The sequence below is a fragment of the Poecilia mexicana genome, unplaced genomic scaffold, assembly GCF_051168715.1.
Source record: "Poecilia mexicana isolate PSO_F unplaced genomic scaffold, ASM5116871v1 scaffold_22, whole genome shotgun sequence".
Lineage (NCBI taxonomy): Eukaryota > Metazoa > Chordata > Actinopteri > Cyprinodontiformes > Poeciliidae > Poecilia > Poecilia mexicana.
In genome coordinates, this window is record NW_028263391.1 from 2,984,286 (window position 1) to 3,006,369 (window position 22,084).

The following is a 22,084-nucleotide window of genomic DNA, read 5'->3' on the forward strand; positions in this document are numbered from 1 at the left end:
GTGGAGATATATATATACATATATATATATATTTATTTATTTTTATTTTTTTTCTTTCCCATGAGTCCCAAAGAATCTGCAAACTGGATGCCTTTCTTTGAATGAGACAAACATGCAAGACTCCTTTTCAAGTTTTTCAGGGTTCGCCTCAAATCGTTTGCCTTCAAAATAAAATTGAACTTTGTTTTATAAAAATATTGCATGCTTAGTTTATTATTGAGCAAGTGAAAAGAATGACAATACATTTGTAGTATTATCTATCTAAAACGTTCTGGGTACTTTGGACACCACTGGAGCAGACCGACACAGTAACAGATAACTGTGAAGGGAAGAAATTTTCTAGAATTATTTACCAATCACAATCTGAAAAGTGTGGCGTACATTTGTATCCCAAGTCAATATTTCTTATATCTAAATACCTCATTTTACCTCATTTTGCTTAAATGCTGAAACCAAGCTAGTTTTAATTGGGCCTTAAAAACATCTACAGAGAAATGTGGAAGAGTCTCTACTGCAGTAAATGTGTCCACAGCACAGAGAGGTAACTTGAACAAGAGGCATGTCAAGCTAAAGCTAATCTGAGGAAGAACACGTTGCCAAAGTTTTGCCCTTGACAGTTGCAGTTTGTGAACTTTAGAACTGACAGATCGCCCTGCTTTTAGATCTGTCAGCAGTAATCAGAATCATGTTGATATATATTGACTGCAAAAATATTTTTTAGTTTAAGAAGTGTACATTCTGACAGTGATCTCAACCTAAAACCCATGTTTAGTTTTCTTTAAAGCGTTCAGATTAACTACATATATATGCAAACAAGTCCTGTTTCCACCTCCATAATGTTTGTGAAATTAATCTCATATTTTATCGTTGATTTGACTCAATGAATGCCTCTGTGTGAGTGTTGTGCGGGGATCTCCCTGACATTCCCACAGAGTCTCCAGAAGAAGTTGCCACAAATAAAGAAAAACCGAGGAGGGAAACACCCACACACGTCCATTCCTACCCTCATGACCTATTGCAAAATATAGATATAAATATATATGTATTAATAATCTGTGAGGTACTGTATTGTTGTTATAACTGACAAACCAACACAAAGTAACACATGATTGTAGAGTGGGAGGGCAACGACACGTCTTCAGAATCCCCTCAAATAGAAATGGAGAAATTAGGATCTGACTTTGTTTTCGGAACAATGTTTTTTTTTTCCGTGGGGGGGAGGAGGTTGGCCACATTTTGCATTTACTATAAAAGTAGTTCAGTTTTAAGCTCGTCTGTTTGTTTCTTTCTAATGACAGACTGAACAGAGCTCAGTGAAATGTTCTGGATCCTTTCTGCTGGGTTCCTCACGATTCACAATTCTGTTTGTTCAAACCTTTGAGGCTAGAAACAAACTTACTGCATTTAGAACAGCTAAAAGACACTTTAACTGGATTTTATTCAAGGCGATCAAAGTAAAGGAGACTCAATGCAAATGTACGTCACACTTTTCAGATTTTTATTTGTAAATTTATGAGTAAACTACCACCTGCTTCACAATTAGTGGCAACATGTTGGTCTTTTCCATAAGATTCATTTGAAAAAATATATATGTGCCATAAAGTCAAGTATGGATAGAAAAACTGAAAGGAAATCATGTGAAAAGGTTTAGATGATACGAAAATGTTTGAAATGGCTTCCTAAACTATTTGAGCTTTTGACTAATTAGTTACATGAATTCAATGGTATTTTGAGACTTGAAAATGAAATCCCAACCTGCAGTTCATAGGTGTCTTAGCGCCATCCTGTGGGAAGCTGACCTCAGAGCTACATCGGGGTCATGAACTTTGCTCAAAAGAAAAACAATTTGAAACTGAAAAAAAAAACAAAAAAACTTGAAGATGAAAAGTAGACTTGGACTTTTGTTTCCAGTTTCAAATCTATTTTCAATCTATTTTGTCAATTCCAAGTCTCTTTTTTTGTCAGTTTCAAACTTTTCTTCAGATCAAAATAATTTTTCTGTTTCAAATCTTTTTGGGATGTTTTTTTTTCGGTTTTAGTTTTTTTTTCTATTGAACAAACTTTGAGTTTTTCACTGGTATTATTACTCTGACAGGTTGCTCTGGGTTTTATCTGCATGTTTTTATTTAATTTGAAGTGTTTTTGTTTGAAATGATTGTGATGGTTTCCAACACAACTGAGTGAAACTCTCTTATGGAGATATTTCCTTTGTTCTACACCAAATCTTTTTGATCACAATGACTTTCATAATCAAGACTTAAGATCAACTCAAACGTTTTGTGCATGTTGAATATGTGCATGTTACTAAAATTAGTATTATTTGTAATCATACTTCCTGGGAAAACTTTTCAACTCCTCCAGGCAGGAAACGATGACTTTCTTCACCAGATCAGGGTCCAGTTTTCCAGAGTGGTCCACTTTTCCTTTAACAGCCTGCAGGCAGAAACGGGAACATGAGGCTCTACTGCCATCAAATGGATGCAACCCTGCATTAAATTGGATATTTATACTTTTATGTGTAACTTTCATGAATAGTTTGTATATATAATCCAATTGAAAATATGGAGGCTGAAAAAGAGACAAAAAGGTACAAAAAGAAAATGTATCACAATATCATTCATATCATATCAAAAGTTATTACATGGCACATTAATGATATTATTTTTTAGACACTAAAACTAAAACATTTCCTTCCAACAGAGTTGGGGAACATAAGTGGTTAAACCAAAATGTGACATCATTTCTGATAAAAGCACTGAAATAATACACTATAAAACTGAATTTTGGAGAGTTTTAAAAAAATAACCATTCAAATTAAAAGTTAAAGTTGAAACAAGCACAATAGTTTGTAAACATAATGCTTAAAAATGGCTGAACTCTAATAACGTTAACTACTTCACTTTAATAAGAAATTCCAGCTAAACATTTTGATTAGAATATAACTAAAGACACTCAGTCAGCTCATGTGCTTATTCATGTAGAGTTAGTAGGACAAGGCTACAGCTGATATGTTCACACAGGTTAGATTATTAATTAATATACTGATTGGAAATAATCTTCTCTGCTGATAGGTAGCATTTAAAAGCTGCATGAAAATGTAACGTTTTTTATTCAAGCTCTTAAATCTTCATCATTTCTAATTAGAAATATTGATTTAAAGAAAAAATGACTTTGCTTTTTATTAGTTAAATTGAAGCAGAATGATTTATCACTATGGGGGTCTTACAGTCCAAATGTCCATAGGAAACAGAGAGAGCAGCAGGTTATCTTCCCTCTGGGGCTCCGTCTTGTCTTTCCACACAGTCTCATGTTCGAGTTCAATCACTCTGTCCAACAGAGCGCTCATGTCCTCCTGCAGCACATACACACACGCACACACACACACACACACACACACACACACACACACACACACACACACACACACACGCACACACACACACACACACACACACACACACACACACACACACCCCACACACACACACACACACACAGAGAAACAGCAGGCCAGCACTGTCAAAACACGAGTCTCAGCAGGAAGGAACGGGATCATTTCAGGCTGATTATTTGGAAATTTGATTTGAGCTGAAATCACATTTTCTTGTTTGTAAATGACAGTTCAGTCTTAGGGAGTGTTCATGTATCTGTTTTAAAAGACGTAGACGTCCAGTGTCCAAAAATAACACTGTTGTCAACATGAAGAACGCCGACTACATTATGTTCACTTTTCCCCAAATTAAACCTGAATATGAAGAACTATCTTTCCATTATGCTGCAGCAAAAGACTGGAAGAAACTTCAAAAAGTGATAAAGTTGAGCTTGTTCGTAACATTAGGTACTTGTAAAGGTATTTTAAAGAAACCCTCACATACTTCAGCTAAAAATGAAGTATTTTTCATTTTTAGCTGAATGAAAAATACTCTGCATTGTTGTTGTTGTTTTTTAACTGTCTTATGATTTCAACAGTGTTGCTAATGTTTGTTGCTTATTGTAGTGTCCAGCTTGACCTTCCTCTGCGTTCTTCCCTCCCCGCCAGGCTGTTACTGTAAGTAAGAATTTGTTCTTGATCACTCACCTGGTGAAATAAATAAAAATGATTTTAAAAAAATCAATAATGGAACCAAAGCAAAGGCCGGTGAAGAAAATAAAATAAATAAAAAAGAGCAGAGGTCTTTATATTATTTTTTTCTAAGATAACACAGCAGTTTATCCTGATCCTACCAACACCATGGTCTAACTGAGGTAAAGTATCCATGAACTCTGTCAGCTGCACTGACTTTGTAGTTAATAAAACCATTTTAGCAGCAGATGACAATCACAACCAACTGTGGGAACTTCACACAGGACGATGTGCTGCTCCTCTCTTCCTGCAGACTCTGGGAACTTGATTTGAAGTTATGAAAAAAATGGTCCCTCTAACAACCCTTTAGTGTTCCACTGAGAAGTAGCTCCTATAATGAGCTCAGCATGTGTGCAGCTGCTCCAGGTGTTTGCTAATAGATGCTGGCTAGTCTGAAGGAGCTGAGTGGCGGAGAGCTGCTCTGTGAGCAGAAGCTCAAAAGGCTGGAAACTGCAGCTCTGAGGAGGAGCTGTGCCTTGAAGGCGGAGCTAGAGCCATCCAGGCATTGTTCACAACTAAATGGTTGCCATGGAGATTAAACGATTTGTCAAAAATTCATGAAAGAAACATATCAACACTCCAGTTATGTTTCTGATGAGGGAATAACATAATAACATGAAGTAAAGCTAAAAAAGTTGACTACATATTTCTGCCCCTTTAAATTTTACTCATACCCTTTTAGAATGATTTGAAACGTCAGCTTTTATCTACAGTCCAAAATCTGCCAGATAGCGCACCCTACAGGTCACAAAATGCTCTTTCACCTGGGAGAGGGGGGGTTATGGGGGGTTTGTGCTCCTGCTGGCTGAGGCCTTGAGTTTCTCATCTTCCAGCTTTTTTTCAGTAGGCTTGTTCCTACTTGTTCTTATTGTAAAGACCTGTGTGATTTTTATCTTGATAGGTGGTATAGGAAATTTTCTTTCTTTCTTTCTTTCTTTCTTTCTTTCTTTCTTTCTTTCTTTCTTTCTTTCTTTCTTTCTTTCTTTCTTTCTTTCTTTCTTTCTTTCTTTCTTTCTTTCTTTTTTATGTTACCTTTACTTTGCAGCAGTACTTCTCCAAAAGCTGCTTCAGGAATCCTTCCTGTAGTTGCAGGTCAGCACTTTCCTCCGCCATGTCCGGCTGCAAGGAGAAACTTCCCATGATCTTCTCACTGTTGGAGTGAAAAAGAATACCAGTCACATGTTGCTGTTGTGACATGTGCCAAGCACTGAAGCAAGCTAAAAACAACACATCCCACTGAGAGAAGGCCTCATGTGAACAGACCTGTTGACTTGGAGTCAGAGCCGATCACACGGCTTCCTCATGACATGAAAAAAACTGTCAAATATTACAAAATCCAGAATTTTCTAAGAATTTGTAGCCTATTGCAGTATGTCAGGGAATGAATTCATATTATCAGATTTAGTAAAATTTCAGTGGTCAATCGCTACATTGCAGTTTAGAATATTATAATACACAGATTTTGTTTCAAAGTAAATAAAAAGAATGATTCTGTGTACTTGACTGTAGAATTTATGACTCTACCTAATTTGTGAGAAATGTGTCCATGACCTGAATTGAATGTTTCCATTCTGTCCATATCAGGGTTTTTTTTTAAATATATATATTAGATCAGCTGGGGGATTTTTAGACTCCAAATTTGCATTTTAAGCATAACATGTTGGTTTGGTGTGGTCTGATTCAAAGTTAAAATGTCAGCAACATGATCTGTGCTGTTTTTTAATACTTCCTCCTCAGCGCCTCCCTTTTGCTGGTACTCCAGTTCACAAATAGGTTTTATGTGCTGCCCAGACATGTTAGTTTTCTGTTATGATTGTTGATGCAAACACCCATACAGATCATTCAACTCAGGTGTGTCGACTGTTCCTGCAAACATCCACAAGGAATGGCTTTCACTCAGGAACTTTGTGAATTCTTTCATGGTACCTTGGTAGGTCACAAACTGTGCAATTTGTCCTGTTGTGAAATGCTTTTACAAAATTTGATAGTAATCTGTTATTATGGTATTATGACAAAGTGGGTGCAACTCAGCTTCAAAGTCTTAGGCCACATAAAAGCAGGGTCAATAGATGCTGAGACAAAGAGGACGCAAAGGCTGCCAGCTTTCTGCAGAGCCAATTGCAACAGACAAACAAGCTTCATCTGCCGTTCTGGTTAGCATACAACATTAGCAACCCATTGTACAAGTGTGGGTTTGCGAGTTGCCGTGAGGACAACACAGCTGGAAAACTACTGTAAAACAAGACTGTTTCACAATGTTGTTGAGAAAGAACCTGACGAAGTTGCATAGAATCCAGAAGAATGTCCACTAATCTCAATAAACACACTCCTAAACCTTGTGGAAAACCTTTAGTAGATGGATTAACAATGGGATGCCACTCAAGTTCATTTACCACTGTGTGTCTGTGTGCTAGATGACCTGCAAGGATACCTGACCACACAACCTGTCACAGGCACCGTGACAGGTTTTATGCTGGATAAGGAACCAGTAGGTCTCAGGGTTGTTCTCTGATGAAAGTCGATTCATATTGAGCAGAAATGATAGCAGCCAATGATCAGCCACTGTTGTCACCAGATGAGCTTTTGGTGGTGGGGGAGTTGCGGTGTCAGAAGATGGCTCAGAACTGTCCTACACCTTGTGAATAGTACAGTGACAAGACCATAGTACCTGAATGACATCATCACTCCAGTCGTTGTGTTTCTGCTTGAACAACACAGGCCTGATTTCATCTTTATGGACGACAGTGCCAGAACTCATCAACGTTAAATCGGTAGGAAACAGCTACTGAAAACTAGCTGTTTCTCCATGCAATTTCAGCTAGCTGTTACTAGCTGAAATTGCATGGAGTGGCCTGCAATTTCTCCAGACCTGAATTTCATAAAAAAAATACCTCTGGTATCATCTGAGTGGTTTAACTCTGAACCAGAGAACCTCGATGACCCAAGGGCCGTCCTTCAGGAAGACTGGGATACCATGACTCGGTAGACAATGAGTTGACTGAATGACTTGTGAACAACATAAGATGCTTTCGTTGATAATCAAGGACACATGATACGTTACTGAGACACTGACATTTCATTTTTGTTGTGGCATTCCCAGCACTGTTGTTAAAGTTTGTTTCAGTGTATTGCTTGACATGAGCAACTCCCCATTACATGGTTTTACATCAATGCCCTATTGTTAGAACATAATGGTAGAGTGAGCTTCTTACATTTTCCTCAACTTTCACCTGAAATCCAATTACCTCTAACTTTTTGAGAGTAGTGTATGTGTGTGATTGCAGACAATGTAAGTGGTAAATGACCTGCACTTGTATAGAACTTTATCTGGTCCAGAGGACTCAAAAGCGCTTTACACTACATTCAGTCATTCACACACACACACATTCACACCCTGATGGTGGTAAGCTACATTGTAGCCACAGCTGCCCTAGGGCAGACTGACAGTAGAGAGGCTGCTGACAATCAGCATCACCAGCCCCTCTGATCACCACCAGCAGACAAGGTGGATGAAGTTTCTTGCCCAAGGACACAACGACTGATACAGATGGAGTGGAGATTCGAGCCTCACAGGCTACAGGTCAAGCTCCTGACTCCTGACTCACCTTCACCTCTGGTACGATCAAATACTTTTGGCAACATAGGTCATGAAATGGTGTCTGGATCTAAATATTTAATTGTAGCTCTGGCCATTTATCCACGGTTGCCATCCAGCCTAGTTTTAAGTTGGCTGCAATGTCCTAAAGGTTTTCTTCCTGTATTGCCCCTTATTTCCATTAAGTCTGACCAGTTTCCCAGGTAATGTTTGTGGTGGCTGTTATGTGTAATTCCAATGCATGTGTGCAATACTTTGCATTGTTCAGTTACATAAAATCTGATTAAAATATGTTTAAGTTTTTGTTTGTATGAATACCTTTGCAGGATAGTGCAACACACCAACAACCAATGACTAAGTTTAAAAAGTTATGTCCATCCCAGTGGGTGGACATAACCGCTGCCTATGCAACCATTCTAAGTCCATTGTCTTTCAAACAATGAGAGCATCAGATTGACAACCTTCCAATAGAAATACAGTAACACAACATTCCTTTATTCCCCCACCTCTTGTATTTGTTGAGGATCCAGTCCAGTAGAGCGTACAGATCCTTTAGCTCGGTCACCTGCGGCTCCAGCTTCCTCAAGTGCTGCCCGATGATTCTGTGGTAGCTCTTCACGTAGGTGCTGAAGACCTTGAAGCTGGGTGGGTAGGACCATCGCAGCTCCCGCTTCACATTCTCCAGATCCTCTACAATAGTTTTTCCCAAGAGCCCGAGATGGACCGCCAACCAGGATGAATTATGTTCCTTCTTCTCCAGATGAACGCCGTTGACCTTGACCTGCACGCCCTGGGACACTGCCTCCCTCCAGGCCTCCATCCAGCTGTCTGGCAGGCCGCCTGGTTCCTCGGCCCTCTTCTCCTCCTCCTGGATGATGCGAGCCACATGGACCAGTAGTGCCTTGTTCCTGGCAGGAAAGGAGTTGGAATCACAGACTATGGTGCAAATCTTTTTCCTGAGGTCCGTATAGAGGAGGGCCAGGTCTTTCTCCTTCTTTGCCAACTCCATGGGGGAGTCGTCACCAGTTTGCTGTTGCTCCTTCTGAAACTCCAGTCGCATGGCAAGCAGGTTCAGATGAGCTTCCTCCAGAACCTCCATCTCTATCAGCTTGTTGATCTGCATAACTGAAGGTAAAAAAAAAAAGAAAAAATGACAGACGTCTTCTTTTTTTCATGCCTGCAGAGTCACTTAGACTTCAGTTTTATTCTAAATTACTGGAAGCTGAATGATTCATTTTCAAATGAATTCCTTGACGTTTCTGCGACATAATCCATTTTTTAATCTGCTGCTTTCTTATAAACAGTCCAAACCTAACAGGAAACATAAGGGAGCAGCATTACAAAATGTGTCTTTAAAACCAGCAGCAAATCACAGAAGAGGCATCGCAAGCCCTGTTTCAAATTGCTTCTACTTTACATTGTTGGAAATGATGTTAAATAAATTAAAAAGTCCAAAGAAATCTTTTAGAAAACCCTGAGAAGACTACAGATGTAAGAACTTGGCAGTTTCCATTTCAGTCCAGTATTGCAGTAACTGAAAGCTCAAAAATCTGACATTTTTTTCATTAATGAATGCACCAAAATAAGTAATTGCATTCAGGTACCCCAGAGTCACTTAAAGTTAGTCACTTTCAGTATCAGGAAAGTGTTTAAAAATGAAGTCGAGATGAACCACTGGTTACAGAGCAAACGCTACAGTTAAAGAAAAAATATCAACAAACATTCAATCAGCTTTCTTGAGATCTACTGAAGTCAGTTTTGGGTCAATTTGCTCCTTCATTATGGAATACACTGGAATTGGCCAAATCTCTGACCAAAATCTGACCAAATCTCCAAGTTAAGATGGAGATTTTGACATGCTAGCATTACAGAGATTGTAATGCTAGCATGCTTTTCAAGCTAATCGCTAGTGTGGTTGGAAAGCTAGCGATTAGCTTGTGAAAGCAATTAAAGGCAATTTAAAACGTTTTGCTCCAGCCATTTTGTCGCTGTTTTAAAAATAACTGCTCTCTAATATTCAACCACTGCAAGAAGCTTAAAAAACGTAATATCTTCAACGCTGCCACTAAAATTATATTTATAGTTAGAACTTGCTAAAATCAGTCTAATATTTATGAAAACTTGTGATTGGAAACTAAGCACAAAGCTCAGATTGGTGCATCTTTAATGTGGATTTGTTATTAGTTATTACTGGTTGATTATTTACACTGTTTCTACATTAATGGGAATAGCAAAATGGGTTCAACTCATCCTCCTCCAACATCAAATTCTTCAAATAAGACTAAATCTTCCTTAGCAGTTTTAACTGAAGTGGATTATCTTCCCCTGTGAACGTTTACACTACAGACGTTTTCTGTGACGTTGTGTGTTTGTAGCTGAAACAAGATTATCTTTAGCTGCTTGTGTTGCAAAAACAGAGACAAAGAAGAGATCTGCACATACAGACAGTAGGATGAACGGAGCTGCATGAGACTTTTTTCTATCCTTAATTCTTGTTTCCCCACAAGCGGCGAGAAACAAGAACGCTGAACAAGTGGGACAGTACAAACTTTGCTTCTTAAACATAATAAAATGTCTAAACCTGGTGACTTTCCAGACAGTAAATGTCAAACCTGGCCTATTCATTTAGATTTTATTTGAATAGATGAACTCTATGAGATCACTGATTTTACTCACTTCATGATTACTCCTTATTCAAATGTAGCCAACAATAAAATAATCCAGAGTAATGTGCAGTAACACATTAACTTGCAAAATAATCATGTTCTTCTTTCCATTTTTTTTCAAGAAGCAATGTATTTCAGTGTGATTTTATGAGACATAGAAACACAAAGTTGAACATAATTGTGAAGTAAAAGAAAAATGATATTCATCATGGCTTTAGTTTAATTTTTTACATAAATACAATCTGAAAAGTGTGGCGTACATGTGCGCCACATTTGTATCTAAGCCACATCTACTTTACCAAAGTAACTCATGATCAATTGGATTGAACAGAAAACGTCTGTAAGAATCAATATTCAATTCTTGCCATTTAGATCTGGCCTAGGAGTGGGCCATTCTAACACATGAATATGCTTTGATCTAAATCATTCCCTTTGGCTGAATGCTAAGGTTGCTGCCCCTGTCCTTGGGAGGTTTTCATCCATCCATCCTTCAGTGCACGCTGAGCGCTGTCACTGTGCCATAGAACAGCATCCCCCTTTCATTTCCATCTCATCTAACCAGAGCACATGTTTGCAGTGTCTGCATGTCTTGTGGTAAAGAGATTACTACAAATGTATGCCACACTTTTCAGATTTTTATTTGTAGTAGACATTGAAAATGTATTACTTTCTTTTCACTTTCCTGCTTTGACTAGTCCACCTCGTGAAATCTTGTTAAATTACAATAAAGTTTTGTGGTTGTAATGTGACAAAATGTGAAAAAGTTCATGAGGTGTGAATATACATGAAAGCCACAGCTGAGCATTTCTCTAATATGTGAAATGTCAGCTTGTACAGTTTGTTGTGCAAATCATCACTACAGATTCTATGTTTTGGCCATTTAAACTGGGAATGTATATTTATGTAAGTTAGTTATATTCTGTTGGCATGCACACGTAACAAAATGCAGTAGCTCTTATTTGCAGTACATAATTTACATGGTCAAAAGATGAAAAACAAAGTTATAAAGAATGACAGTAATGACGGCTTTCGGTTCCTTTTAGAGCCCCAGGTCCACCTCTTGCAGAACCTTCCACCAAGCAGAGTGCTCTGACATTTCAAAGGTGTCTTTTAGCTTCTACATGGGTGGAAAAGTCCATATTTACTGTCTAGATGTAGCAATGTGGAGGGAGGATGAAAGGCCTCAAAGCAGAAACCCTCTCCATTTATATCTGCTTCAGCTGTACCCAAATAAACTGATTGAGAAGCGTAAAATAACCTGTGATGGTGCGTACCTGACAGTGGTGTGTGTGGAATTTCAGGCAGCGTGTACAGCTCCTCCATCTCCTCCATCTCCTCCACCTCCGTTTCTTTCTCCTCCGTCATTTCAGGCAGGGCCTCAGCAGCCGGAGGCTCCTGCCTGGCCGCTTTGTCGTTCTCCTTCTTGGAGGGAAACCTCAGACTTCTGCGAAGTGAGGATCCTTTCTTCAGAAGGGAGTCGGTCAGCTTAGACATGTTGGGATCTGAGAACAGAAAGCACGCAGTTTCTCTGAATGCACCATACGTCTTACATGGCGACACTGGGTGAAGAAGAGTCAGTTAGCTGCTTTAGCGTCAGTGAGGTCAGAGGAAACATCAAATCAGCAAGAAGCGATTTAAAAGGAAACTGTGCTGTGAGCAAGTGAGAGTAAAACTTTCAGCAAATAACAGGAAGGCTGAACATGTTACAGTGATATAACTACTTTATCATTTTCAGCTTTCACACCTTTACAGGTTATATTTTTAAAATGTTGGCATCCATTTAGAAATTTCAGTGTTGCAATAAGGTTTTTGATTATCTAGTTAGCCACTCTACCCGTGCTAACTGCTAACTTAAGACGCTAAAACATGTTTAAACATGTCAGATCTGTAATCATTTTATCAATTTGTTGAAATACTAAAAGCTTGTCATACATTCACTGTTCTCTCACACAGCGGCGTGACTTCTGCACTGCTTTCAATTTAATGACTGACGAATTATGAAATGAAGGTTAGAAACATAAATTAATTCAACTGTCACACAGCCTGAAAAAAACAAAGGAAAAAAAAGCTGTTCAAGCCAGCCAATCCTGAGCTGTGAATATGTGTGGTTGGCTTCAGCTCATTTGCATGCCAACCACTGTAAAACTACTTTCATTTCAACATGGTGTTGAAAAATGACCCGTGCAGGGCTCAACTGGTTTCCAAATTCTGTAGGCTGTCACAGAGTTGCACCCTCAACAGAAACATGTCCAGTCACAATGTAAACCATGACCTCCACTGACCCCAAACATAAAGAACAGGAACAAAGAGAGACAGAAGTTTGGTTTTGAGACTATGGAACCAAACTGATTCTAAGCTGAACGACAGACGTACCTGTCTTTGAGCGAGCTAGAGGTTTGCGTTTGTGTTGTGTCATGTCTGTCAGATCTTCATCCTTTTTTTGAAAGAAGCCCCCTCTGGTCTTCAAGGGTGATGCAGCTGGAGAGCCCGCACTAAGACCTGGTGGAGAAACGGGGAAGAGACAATGTCAGTGCAACGTTGAGTAAATATCCGTGTCCAGTCGTGTATCAGCAGGTGTACCTTATATATTTGTGTGTGGGTGTGTGTGCGTGTGTTTGTGTGTGTGTGTGTCAAGAGCTGGGTAATGCAAATGAATCTGAGCTGGAAACCAATGGCTTTTTAAGAGCTCTGACGGGGAACCACAAAGGCATAAGCAGGTTTTTCCGGAAAGTTTTCTCAGCATGTCAGCCGACAGCAAATACCATTAACACAAAGTCACATGACTTACAGTCAATGAAACCGAAGCGTTAAGATAAACTCACAATCATAACATGGCGTAACAGCTGGTGAAAGAAAGAGTGCCCGTACAACCACTGACCACACAGGACAAATCTGGATGGAACATTTAACACCACTAAAACTCACGGGTTTGTCCGTCCACCTGTGGAGATTTAAAGTGTTTGTTTTGGTCTGTCAGAAGTTTGGGACATCAGGTAAATTGTAACATGATAAGAAAAAAAGGAATTTCACTGTTAACCTTGAATATTTCAGGCCTTGAGTTTGGTGGTATTCTAACAGACCAGTGTATTACCACCCTTTGTTTTACCTTTTAATTTCTAAGGTACTATCTTCTACCTATTCTGTCCCACATTACCTGAATTCAACCAATTTTAAAGCCTCCTAGAGGTGACTATTAGCTTAATTATTCTCCGTGTTGTATTATGTTACATTTTGTAACAAGGTCATGCTGCTTTTTAAGCATCTGGGGAAGCTTTAGTGTTTACTAGATCTGGTTACTGAAGTCCCATGCAGGGGAATGTCTGCAGGGAATTTCAAACTTGAGTTTAAAGACTACAAAAGAGCGGTGTAAAGATAAGGTTCTGTTGAGAAAATAAATTTAAAATAAGCTAGTTTTAAAACTTAACATGTCTTGATTCAAATGGCCTAATTGTGGTTTTGAAATTAGTAATGTATTCTGACTTTTTGACCTTTATGTTACCTGTAGTTACAGCAGATGGTTTGCTAGGATCGTTTGAACTGCCTTTTGTCTGTGGGAAAACAATACAGTGGAAGTTGTAGCTTTTCACACTCATCTGTGAAAGGCCGTATACACGGCAGGGGTTTTAGGCTTCAGATAGAGGGTCAGAGACAGCTCCTGGATTGGATGAGCAAAGACACGCCTTATTTGAATAAATTAAATACAAGAGGATAAAACTTTCTACACAGAAGTAACAAATTAGATTTGCTCTTGCAACTCTCCAAAGATGTCTTTGCACGTCTTTGCTTTCTTTCCTTCTTTTCCAAGTCTGTGAGGTAAATGAATGTATGTCTCCGTTGTTCTGCAGTTTCTGGTGTAAGTTTGTGCATTGTCTTACTTCTAAGTTTATGCATTGTCTTATATTAGATTAAACTCTGTAATTCTGTGACGTCAACACGCATTGTTGTTTTCCTTGTGGCTACACGTGGCCCGCCGAGAGGACCTGGGATCCAGAGGAAGAGAGAGAGCCAAACTTTTTCCAAAGTTAACTTATTTAGAGAAATTCTTCCTTAACATTTCCCACATGCTTCTCTATCTGGAACACTTTTTATAAAGTAAACGCCAGAAAAACGACAAAACAGCTGAAACACTGAGTTCCTCTAAATCAAGACTAAAAGCCCACCTATTGGAGTTGCTTTTGAACCATAATAAACAGAACATAGACAGACACATTTGATGCGTGTTGGTGATTTTGATGATGGCACTTGACATAATGCAATGTCTGTTAATCTGGTTGACTGAAAATGGTTAATAAAGTACTCTATGTTTAAATATTTGGGTAGGGTTAGAGTTAGGGTTCTATATTTAAATATTTGCTGACATTTGAGTTTCAGTAGTATAGTGCTGTTACATCATATGGGTGCTGAAATGTGTAAGTTTCAGTGGAGACAGAAATGTAATGATTGTTGTAAACACATAAAAATATATGAAACTAACAAACAACTATATCAAGTTATTTGTTTCCTGATAGGTGAAAACTAGCCCCTAGTGTAACTCCATCAATCAGAACATTGTAACCGTTGTCAGCAACAAACCGATTGTTTTACCAGGTACAGAGGATAATGTCACTGAGCGTAAACTCTGTTTGCATTAGTGCGAAAATGGCAGTTTGCTGAACAGGACCAACCAGAAAAACAAGAGCAGGAATGACAAAACGCTTCAATTCTCCACCAACTTGAACTAAACAAATATTGTCACTTCATTCCAACTGAACTGTATGTGTCCTCTTTAGTTTTACTTTCATTTCTTTGATTGAAGAAACCTGAATGTCAGTGTCAGCAAAGGTCTAGCGTCTGAGCTTACCTGTTGATGTGACAACGAGTTTCTATTTACGCCCAAACTCAACAATGCTCGACCTTTTCTTTGAGGTCTCTCTCATTTATTTTGCAGCTCAAGCTACTCAGGACCGACTCGTGCCATTTTAATATCCACCATGCAGAGAAAAGTGACGATTGGATGGAGACTGTCTGTTAGCATAGATTTTCAAGTCTTGCCACAGACCGGTAGACGTGTGGGCCAAGCAGTTCAGTGTTTTCTCCTTTCACTACAGTAACTTCTAAAGTAGCTTTGTTCCCAACATAGCTTACGGCTATCAGAATGTTTTACCGTAAAAATTTCTGATAGCTTTCTCCTTACAGTTGTCCTGTCAACATATCTTCCTGTTTGAGCTCCTCCATATAGTTGCCATTGGGCTCTTTGTTGCCTCCCTTGTTAACGCTCTCCTTGCCCAACCCATCAGTTTGGTGAGCAGCCATGTTTGGTAGGTTTGTGTGTGACAGTTTCAACAAATATGAAAAAAAGAGACTTTTTTCTGTAAAAGGTACATACTACGGTACATCTTTAAAATCGTTCTGTTAATGACTAATAATGACACTGCGAATAAACAAGGACTGGTATTCCATTTTGTTGGCTTATTTAGCTCTGCTGCTGCCAGATTTCGTTCCGGTCCTCCAGCACCCTTATACCAGCTCACTTACAACACAAACATCAGGACGACAAGTTTACACAAGTTTTCTACATGGTTCTTTTTGGAAAAAAAAGAAAATCAACATTACAACACGATGTGTGCTTGATCACAGATTTCTTTAGCTGTGCTCTCAGTAGAATTTCTCCCAGTGTAAAGGATTACCTAACAGCTACAAAGTTCACCAACTCTAGTGTTTAGCTCATGCTTCTTCTGAGAATATTCAGAGGGTTAAAAGGTCATTTCAATGACATCACACCTGCTGTTCTAGGGGTAAAAGATACAAGAAGGACAAGCTTTAGGGGCTGAGTTTGAACGTTACTCACTGGGCGAGCCTGGCGGTAGAGAGGAGGGCGACTCTGACTCTGCTCTGGATGTGACCTTTGACTCCTTCCTGTTGGGTGAGCGGGGGCTCTTCTCGGCGGGTCGCCTAATGCTCTGCCTGAACGTCTGGAGAACGCCGAGAACCTCTTTCGCCACTCCGTTCGCTTGCATCTTTCCGTCGCTCTGGAGGGATACTCTGTCCTCCTCCGGGTTTTCGCTGGACTTATTCATTGTTGGTGAGCTCTCAGGCCATGTGAGACGCAATCGTCAGGAGGGAAATTTAAAATAAAATCCCCGGAAAATTGAAAAGTGAGTCCGCTCTCGGCTTCTAAGGGCAACAAACAGGGGATGTTCTTGTGGTGTTCTTGGTCCTTAGCAGAGGCGGGCTCTGTTTACAGATAACACAGGATCCAGTCTGTGCAGTTCTGATAACAAGAGTTCACTGTTAGGGGAGAGTCAAAGCACAAATTAAAAGCTGGAGAGAGACAGCAAAAGTCCAAAACAGATAGTTTTGGACTTCCCACTGAAATTTGCTCTTGTTTCGCTCCAAACCCTAAAAGCAGAGAGCAAACACACAACCAGCAATCAGCTACACAAACAAGGCAGTAAACTTTCCTCAATGATTGTTTCTGTGATCACATGCAGAAAGTAAATCATTAATGTGTCCATTTTGCAGCAAATGATTAATCAGTCAAATCAAGTCAGACAATCCATTATGAAATCTTTAAATATTTGCAGTATTCGTAATGATTTTTTGGAGTTGCAATGGGGAGAATGATTTTAAGCTCAATCCACTTAAACCTAAACCATATGAATGGTTTAAAATACCTGAAAAACCTTTTTTTTTTTTCTATTCCATGTTTTTGACACATCTGTGTTTTTTGGTCATTGTGAATTAAATGTAAATTCATGTTTTATCTGTATTTATTTATGCTATGGTTAATAAATAAGCAAAGCATAATTATTTTTAATAGTTCTTTATAAATCTAAAAGTCAATCATTTTTTAAATATGTTTTATATCTCTCTGAAGTGCTTCCTAAATTATAACAACATTACACTTCCTCAGTTCTGCATTTTATATGGGATTTTATTCTACTTGGCAAGTAGAATAGAACCAGCAAATTTTATTCAAGTAGTTTCGTTTTGCAGAAGCAGCAGTTTGCATTCCACATAACTGCATGAGAGATGTTTTTGAAATAAATCCAACATGAGTGAGTGAGAGTGAAACAAAAGTTTGACCCAATTAGTGAATCCACCACAAAGCAGCACTACCAGGTATAAATACCAACGCTTTTGTGAGGAAACCATTACTGAGGGAGGATGACTAATTAGACACGTTTGCAGATGAAGAACAAAACCTAGAAATGAATCTGATTCATTCAGTCTGCTACCACAGGCAGCTGGACGTCAGCAGGCAAAATGAAACTGAAGGTTTTACAGCTTCAGTTATACTAAGGTAACAGTTTCTTCTACAGTCAGGCAATTTGTTTTTTCTTATTAGTCACTTACTAAGTATTTGCCATTACATGTTAATTAGTGGGCTGTAATTTAAGAGAAAGGGTTACCTAGTTGAATTCTTTTAAAGTTTAAAACATCGTATATTAATAAATTATTAATTGTTAGTGATCCCTGAAAATAAAACTCTCAATGGTGCACCTCTATGTTTTTGTCACTACGTCAGCTGTTTATCATAATAGCTGCTCCAAGTAGTTAGTAGACAAAGTAATTAATTTATTAGTCAAATATTATTAACTTAAGACCACAATAACAATGTGTTCTAGAATTATAGTACATAAAATTCACGAGGGTATCAATTTAGCAGATAAATTGAAGTATTTTGAAGCTTTTCCTCTCAAAAGTATGAAAATACTAATAATCAGTATTTATTTTGTAAGGATTGTGAGGTCACTTCCACTTAAGGTGCTGCTGCTAATTAAGACAAATGAAAAGCATGCAAGTCATTCTGTTTTGCTTCTGAGTTTACCTTCAGGCACAAATCCAAACCTAAGGACAAAGATTTAAAAAAAAAAAAGAAAGAAAAAAGAAAAAAGAAAAAAAAATAACAGTGTTGCCTCACCTTTGGACAGCAGCTCAGGTAAGATCCAGTTTTGCTTTCGTTCGTTTCCACAAACATGACTCGCTAATTTCACGTTTTTAGAAAGTTTTCAGGCAGATATTAACAAAATAAATGTTGTCAGAGTTCCAGGACAGAATAAGATGCATGAAGCTGAAGAAAGCAAAAGAAGGAGCGCAGGCAGCTTGTTAAGGACACAGTCACCTCTGAAAGTAGACGTAATCTGAGCTCAGAGTGCCTAGATTTTTGAGTTAACCATTTACACAAGGAGGAAGTGATGATTACTGCTTGAATTGCAGAACAATAACAGAATGAAAGACGGGTGGTTTCCTGTTTTAAGGGGAAAAAAGTTACTAGTAGGGAAATTTCTTTCTCCTGAATGCAGAAACTTGTATCTTGACTCATAAATCAATAGATGTGATCATTTATGACCAACAGAATGAGTTATCTGTGTGCCTTAAGTTTGTAATTAAAACATCCTTCTCTTACATTCAGATCCCTCACAAACATAAAGCTGCATGCATAAACTATAACTAGTTATATGTCAAACTCTTTTCAAGAGATTACATGCAATATCTTCCCACACCACTGGATGGCGATGTAGACCACATCCGTTTGTATTTAATTTATTCCCATCTGTTGTAAGAAATCGATGTGAATTAAGTCTTGACTTACATTTCAAGAAAGCATATTTATTTGTAAATGTTATTTGTCAATGTTATAACTTGAAATTCTATTCAATTTCACTCCTACAGCACAACAGAATTAAATGAGGTTAGAGAAATTAGGTGGACAGAAAGATCTATCTATGGTGATGCACCAGCTCCTACATTCACTTCCTGTTTTTTGTGTGTGAATGTTGTTGGTTTATGATGTTTGCTGCAAGTCAGTTTCATTTCGGGATATTGATAAAACTAACTAAACTGTGTAGAAATAATCACCAGTTTCTTTCTAAATAAACCTCTAAATTTCAACATAGTAACGATTTTAAGGCTGATATCATGGCCTGTGCATTTTTGAACTGCTATGAGGCGTATGAGGTTGGACTTGTTTTAAGATGGCAGCGGTCCGGCGCGGCGGTGGCGCAGTGGTGAAACTGGTGAGGTTTTACCTCCAGCAGAGGCTTCAGTCCTCTACGTCGTAACAGGTTTGAATCCTGGCCTGTTGCATGTCTTCCCCCTCTCTCACACACCACCTTCCTGTCGAAGAACCGAAGAAAATAAAGTAAAAAAATAAATAAATAAAGTTGGCTTCAGTCTACGTTAGCTTAGCAGTTAGCTTCAGCCTCCAGAACCAACGGATTTTGATAAAGGAAGCATAAAAAGATTTTAAAGTATTAAGTCTTTAAAATTTTTCAGTATTCCCTCACTTCCAAAATCTTTAATTATATTCTCATAAAACAAACATATATTTTGTATATCCATCCCCCTCTTTGCACTGATGTTTCCATGTTAGCCTACATTAAATAGTCAAATTTCAGCCACTATCCTTTTCCTTCATTTTGCAGTTAATATGTCATACCATAATGCTCCCAAAACACCACTTTTTTTTTATACAAAAAAATGTTTAATATGCAATTTTTAAAAATTTATTTATTTTTAATTTCATGAATTAATCTTTTCCATTTCCAAATGTGTCATTTCAAACATAACCAGCTCAAAACAGCAGAGTTGAATCGTTCTAGTAGATGTCTGGGATAATTCATTCATGAGATTATTTCTTCATGTTCTGCTACTATTGTGGATTTTAAAATGTAGCATGGCAGGCAGTTCAGGGTTTTCTGTTTTCTACTTTGATAATCGTTAAGCTGCTGCTTAACTCAGCAGCCGCTCTGCCTCACAATGGCTGCTATTGAGAGTCAGCATTAGCATAACGAACGGAGAGCTGTGGCAAGAGTGGAGTGTGTCTGTGAACCCAAATGTTTCTAAGCAAAGACCATCTTCACAAAAGCTTGTCAAACTGTGGAGGTAGCTTAGGTCATATGGGCTGGTAGTATTTGCGGCCATGTTTTATTTTGTTGTGCAAAGTTATCACAGGTGGCTGTGGCTCAGCAGAAAGAGTGGTAATCATCTGGTTAGGAGTTCTGTCCAGATTTTCCGTACATTGTGTGAACACCTGAGAAAGGACTTACCCTCCATTATCATTAACTCTCAACATGTAGATAATCTGTATTGTTTTGTATGATCTAGTAGTTTGACTAATATTTCAGGTCATTGTTTCTATGTTGTAGCTTTTTTGTATACCGTAAAATGCATAAAGGAATGGAAAAATAATTATTCAACCCTTTGGTTGAGTAATTATTTTTTCTACTACTTCTTGATATGACAGTTTTTCTTGATTGCTTTGACCTACTTAAAGAAACTGGGATCCACTCAGTTTCTATCCTCAGTTCAGCAGACCGGAAGACGTGTCCTCTTCCAAATGTATTAACCATTTCTCATTGGTTTGACACATTTTCTTCAACCATTTGCAAAATAGTTAACACAGATGTCACTGAGGCAGTCCAAACTCCATAGTTTTAACTATCGTGATATCGTAGTTTCCTTTACACAAATCTTCAACTAGAAATCAGTCTGCAGGCTGCAACGGGGCAGCATTATATTAAATATATTTATTTGAGGTTTTCATCATGTTATGATGTTATTCTCTCATCAGAAATACACCTGGAATGTTGCTTTGATTCTTTCATGCATGATTTGAGAAATCCTTTAATCTCCCGTGGCAACCATGTAGATATTTGTGTAAAGTGTCTGGGTGGACCAACTCCACTCCCTCAGACTAGCCATCAGCAATTAACAAACACTGCTCATACTCTCAGTGCAATGCTGGTAAAAAAACACCTGGGTGGACCTAGCTCCGCCTTTGAAATGAAGCTCCGCCTTAGAGATGCAGTTTCCATAGCAATTAGTAAAAACCTCGTGGAACTGCTCATCTGCTCAACCAATTTCAAGGTGTTAAATTACAAAGTCAAATTTATTTTAAGTCATTTATGGTATCTACAGCATTTCTATAAGACCTGAAAGTAGTATAGTTACTTGATTGTGTTAAGTCAATTAAAATGGACGCATTTCTACTTGGAAAATACATAACACTGCCCCTTTAAATGGTGCAACGTGTTTCTCTTCACCAGCATGAATCCAAGGCAGATGTGGCCCCGTCTTTAAGACAGAAGAGACTGAGTATCAATGGTGGGTATTTCTTATGCTGTAATAGATTTGATTATTTTTCTTAACTTCCTAAGAAGAAGAAAAAAATTTGAAAGACAAAAAAATTGCAAGTATTTCTGATTCTAGATCCTTTGCAAGAAGGAACATCTGACACAGTCTTAAAGATAACAAATGACACTGGCATGAGAGTGATGTAATTGACTGCAATGACAAGAAAGTTTTTTATTTTATTGCCTGTTATGTGATGATTGATTGGAAGAGCTCATACGCTTAGTTGCAGGTTGTGTTGTTTAAAGGCAATATTGACCTTTGTTTTCTATTTTGAACGTTTTTGGCACAATCAGAGCCTTTTGCAAGCAAAGTGTGTCACTGCTCAGGTGTGTTAGCTGTTTTGATTTGTTGATTTTGAATTTTTGCAAAAATTTGCAAAAAAAAAAAAAAAAAAAAACTGGAGTTACTAACTGATGTAATCTGGCAGTAAGTAGTTCAAAACTGCTTTGATTTGGTTGATAAAACAATACTTAAGCACACTGTCATCTTGATGGTTCTGTTTATGCGACCCTCTAAAATCTAGAGGGCCACATAAAAAACTATGGCAGGCCGGATTTGGCCCTCAGGCCTCAAGTTTGACAT

The 22,084-nt window shown here is 38.3% G+C and overlaps 1 protein-coding gene across 3 annotated transcripts in view; it reads right to left on the bottom strand.

The window, feature by feature from the left end:
* exoc3l4 (exocyst complex component 3-like 4) overlaps positions 1–18,570 on the bottom strand; it is a 33,251-nt gene extending 14,681 nt beyond the window's left edge. Inside the window, exons 1-8 of one of the 3 annotated variants that reach the window (XM_088002817.1) lie at positions 18,288–18,570; positions 16,212–16,651; positions 12,758–12,883; positions 11,659–11,886; positions 8,225–8,843; positions 5,156–5,273; positions 3,227–3,352; positions 2,333–2,433 (exon numbers count right to left, since the gene is read on the bottom strand). In XM_088002817.1, coding sequence (XP_087858943.1) covers positions 2,333–2,433; positions 3,227–3,352; positions 5,156–5,273; positions 8,225–8,843; positions 11,659–11,886; positions 12,758–12,883; positions 16,212–16,440 — 1,547 coding nt within the window. In that variant the 5' untranslated portion in view covers positions 16,441–16,651; positions 18,288–18,570. Of the gene's footprint in view, positions 1–2,332; positions 2,434–3,226; positions 3,353–5,155; positions 5,274–8,224; positions 8,844–11,658; positions 11,887–12,757; positions 12,884–12,964; positions 13,053–16,211; positions 16,652–18,287 lie in introns of those variants that run through there. The other 2 variants (XM_014992601.2, XM_088002818.1) reach the window with 2 other exon arrangements.
* Positions 18,571–22,084: the final 3,514 nt, after the last annotated feature.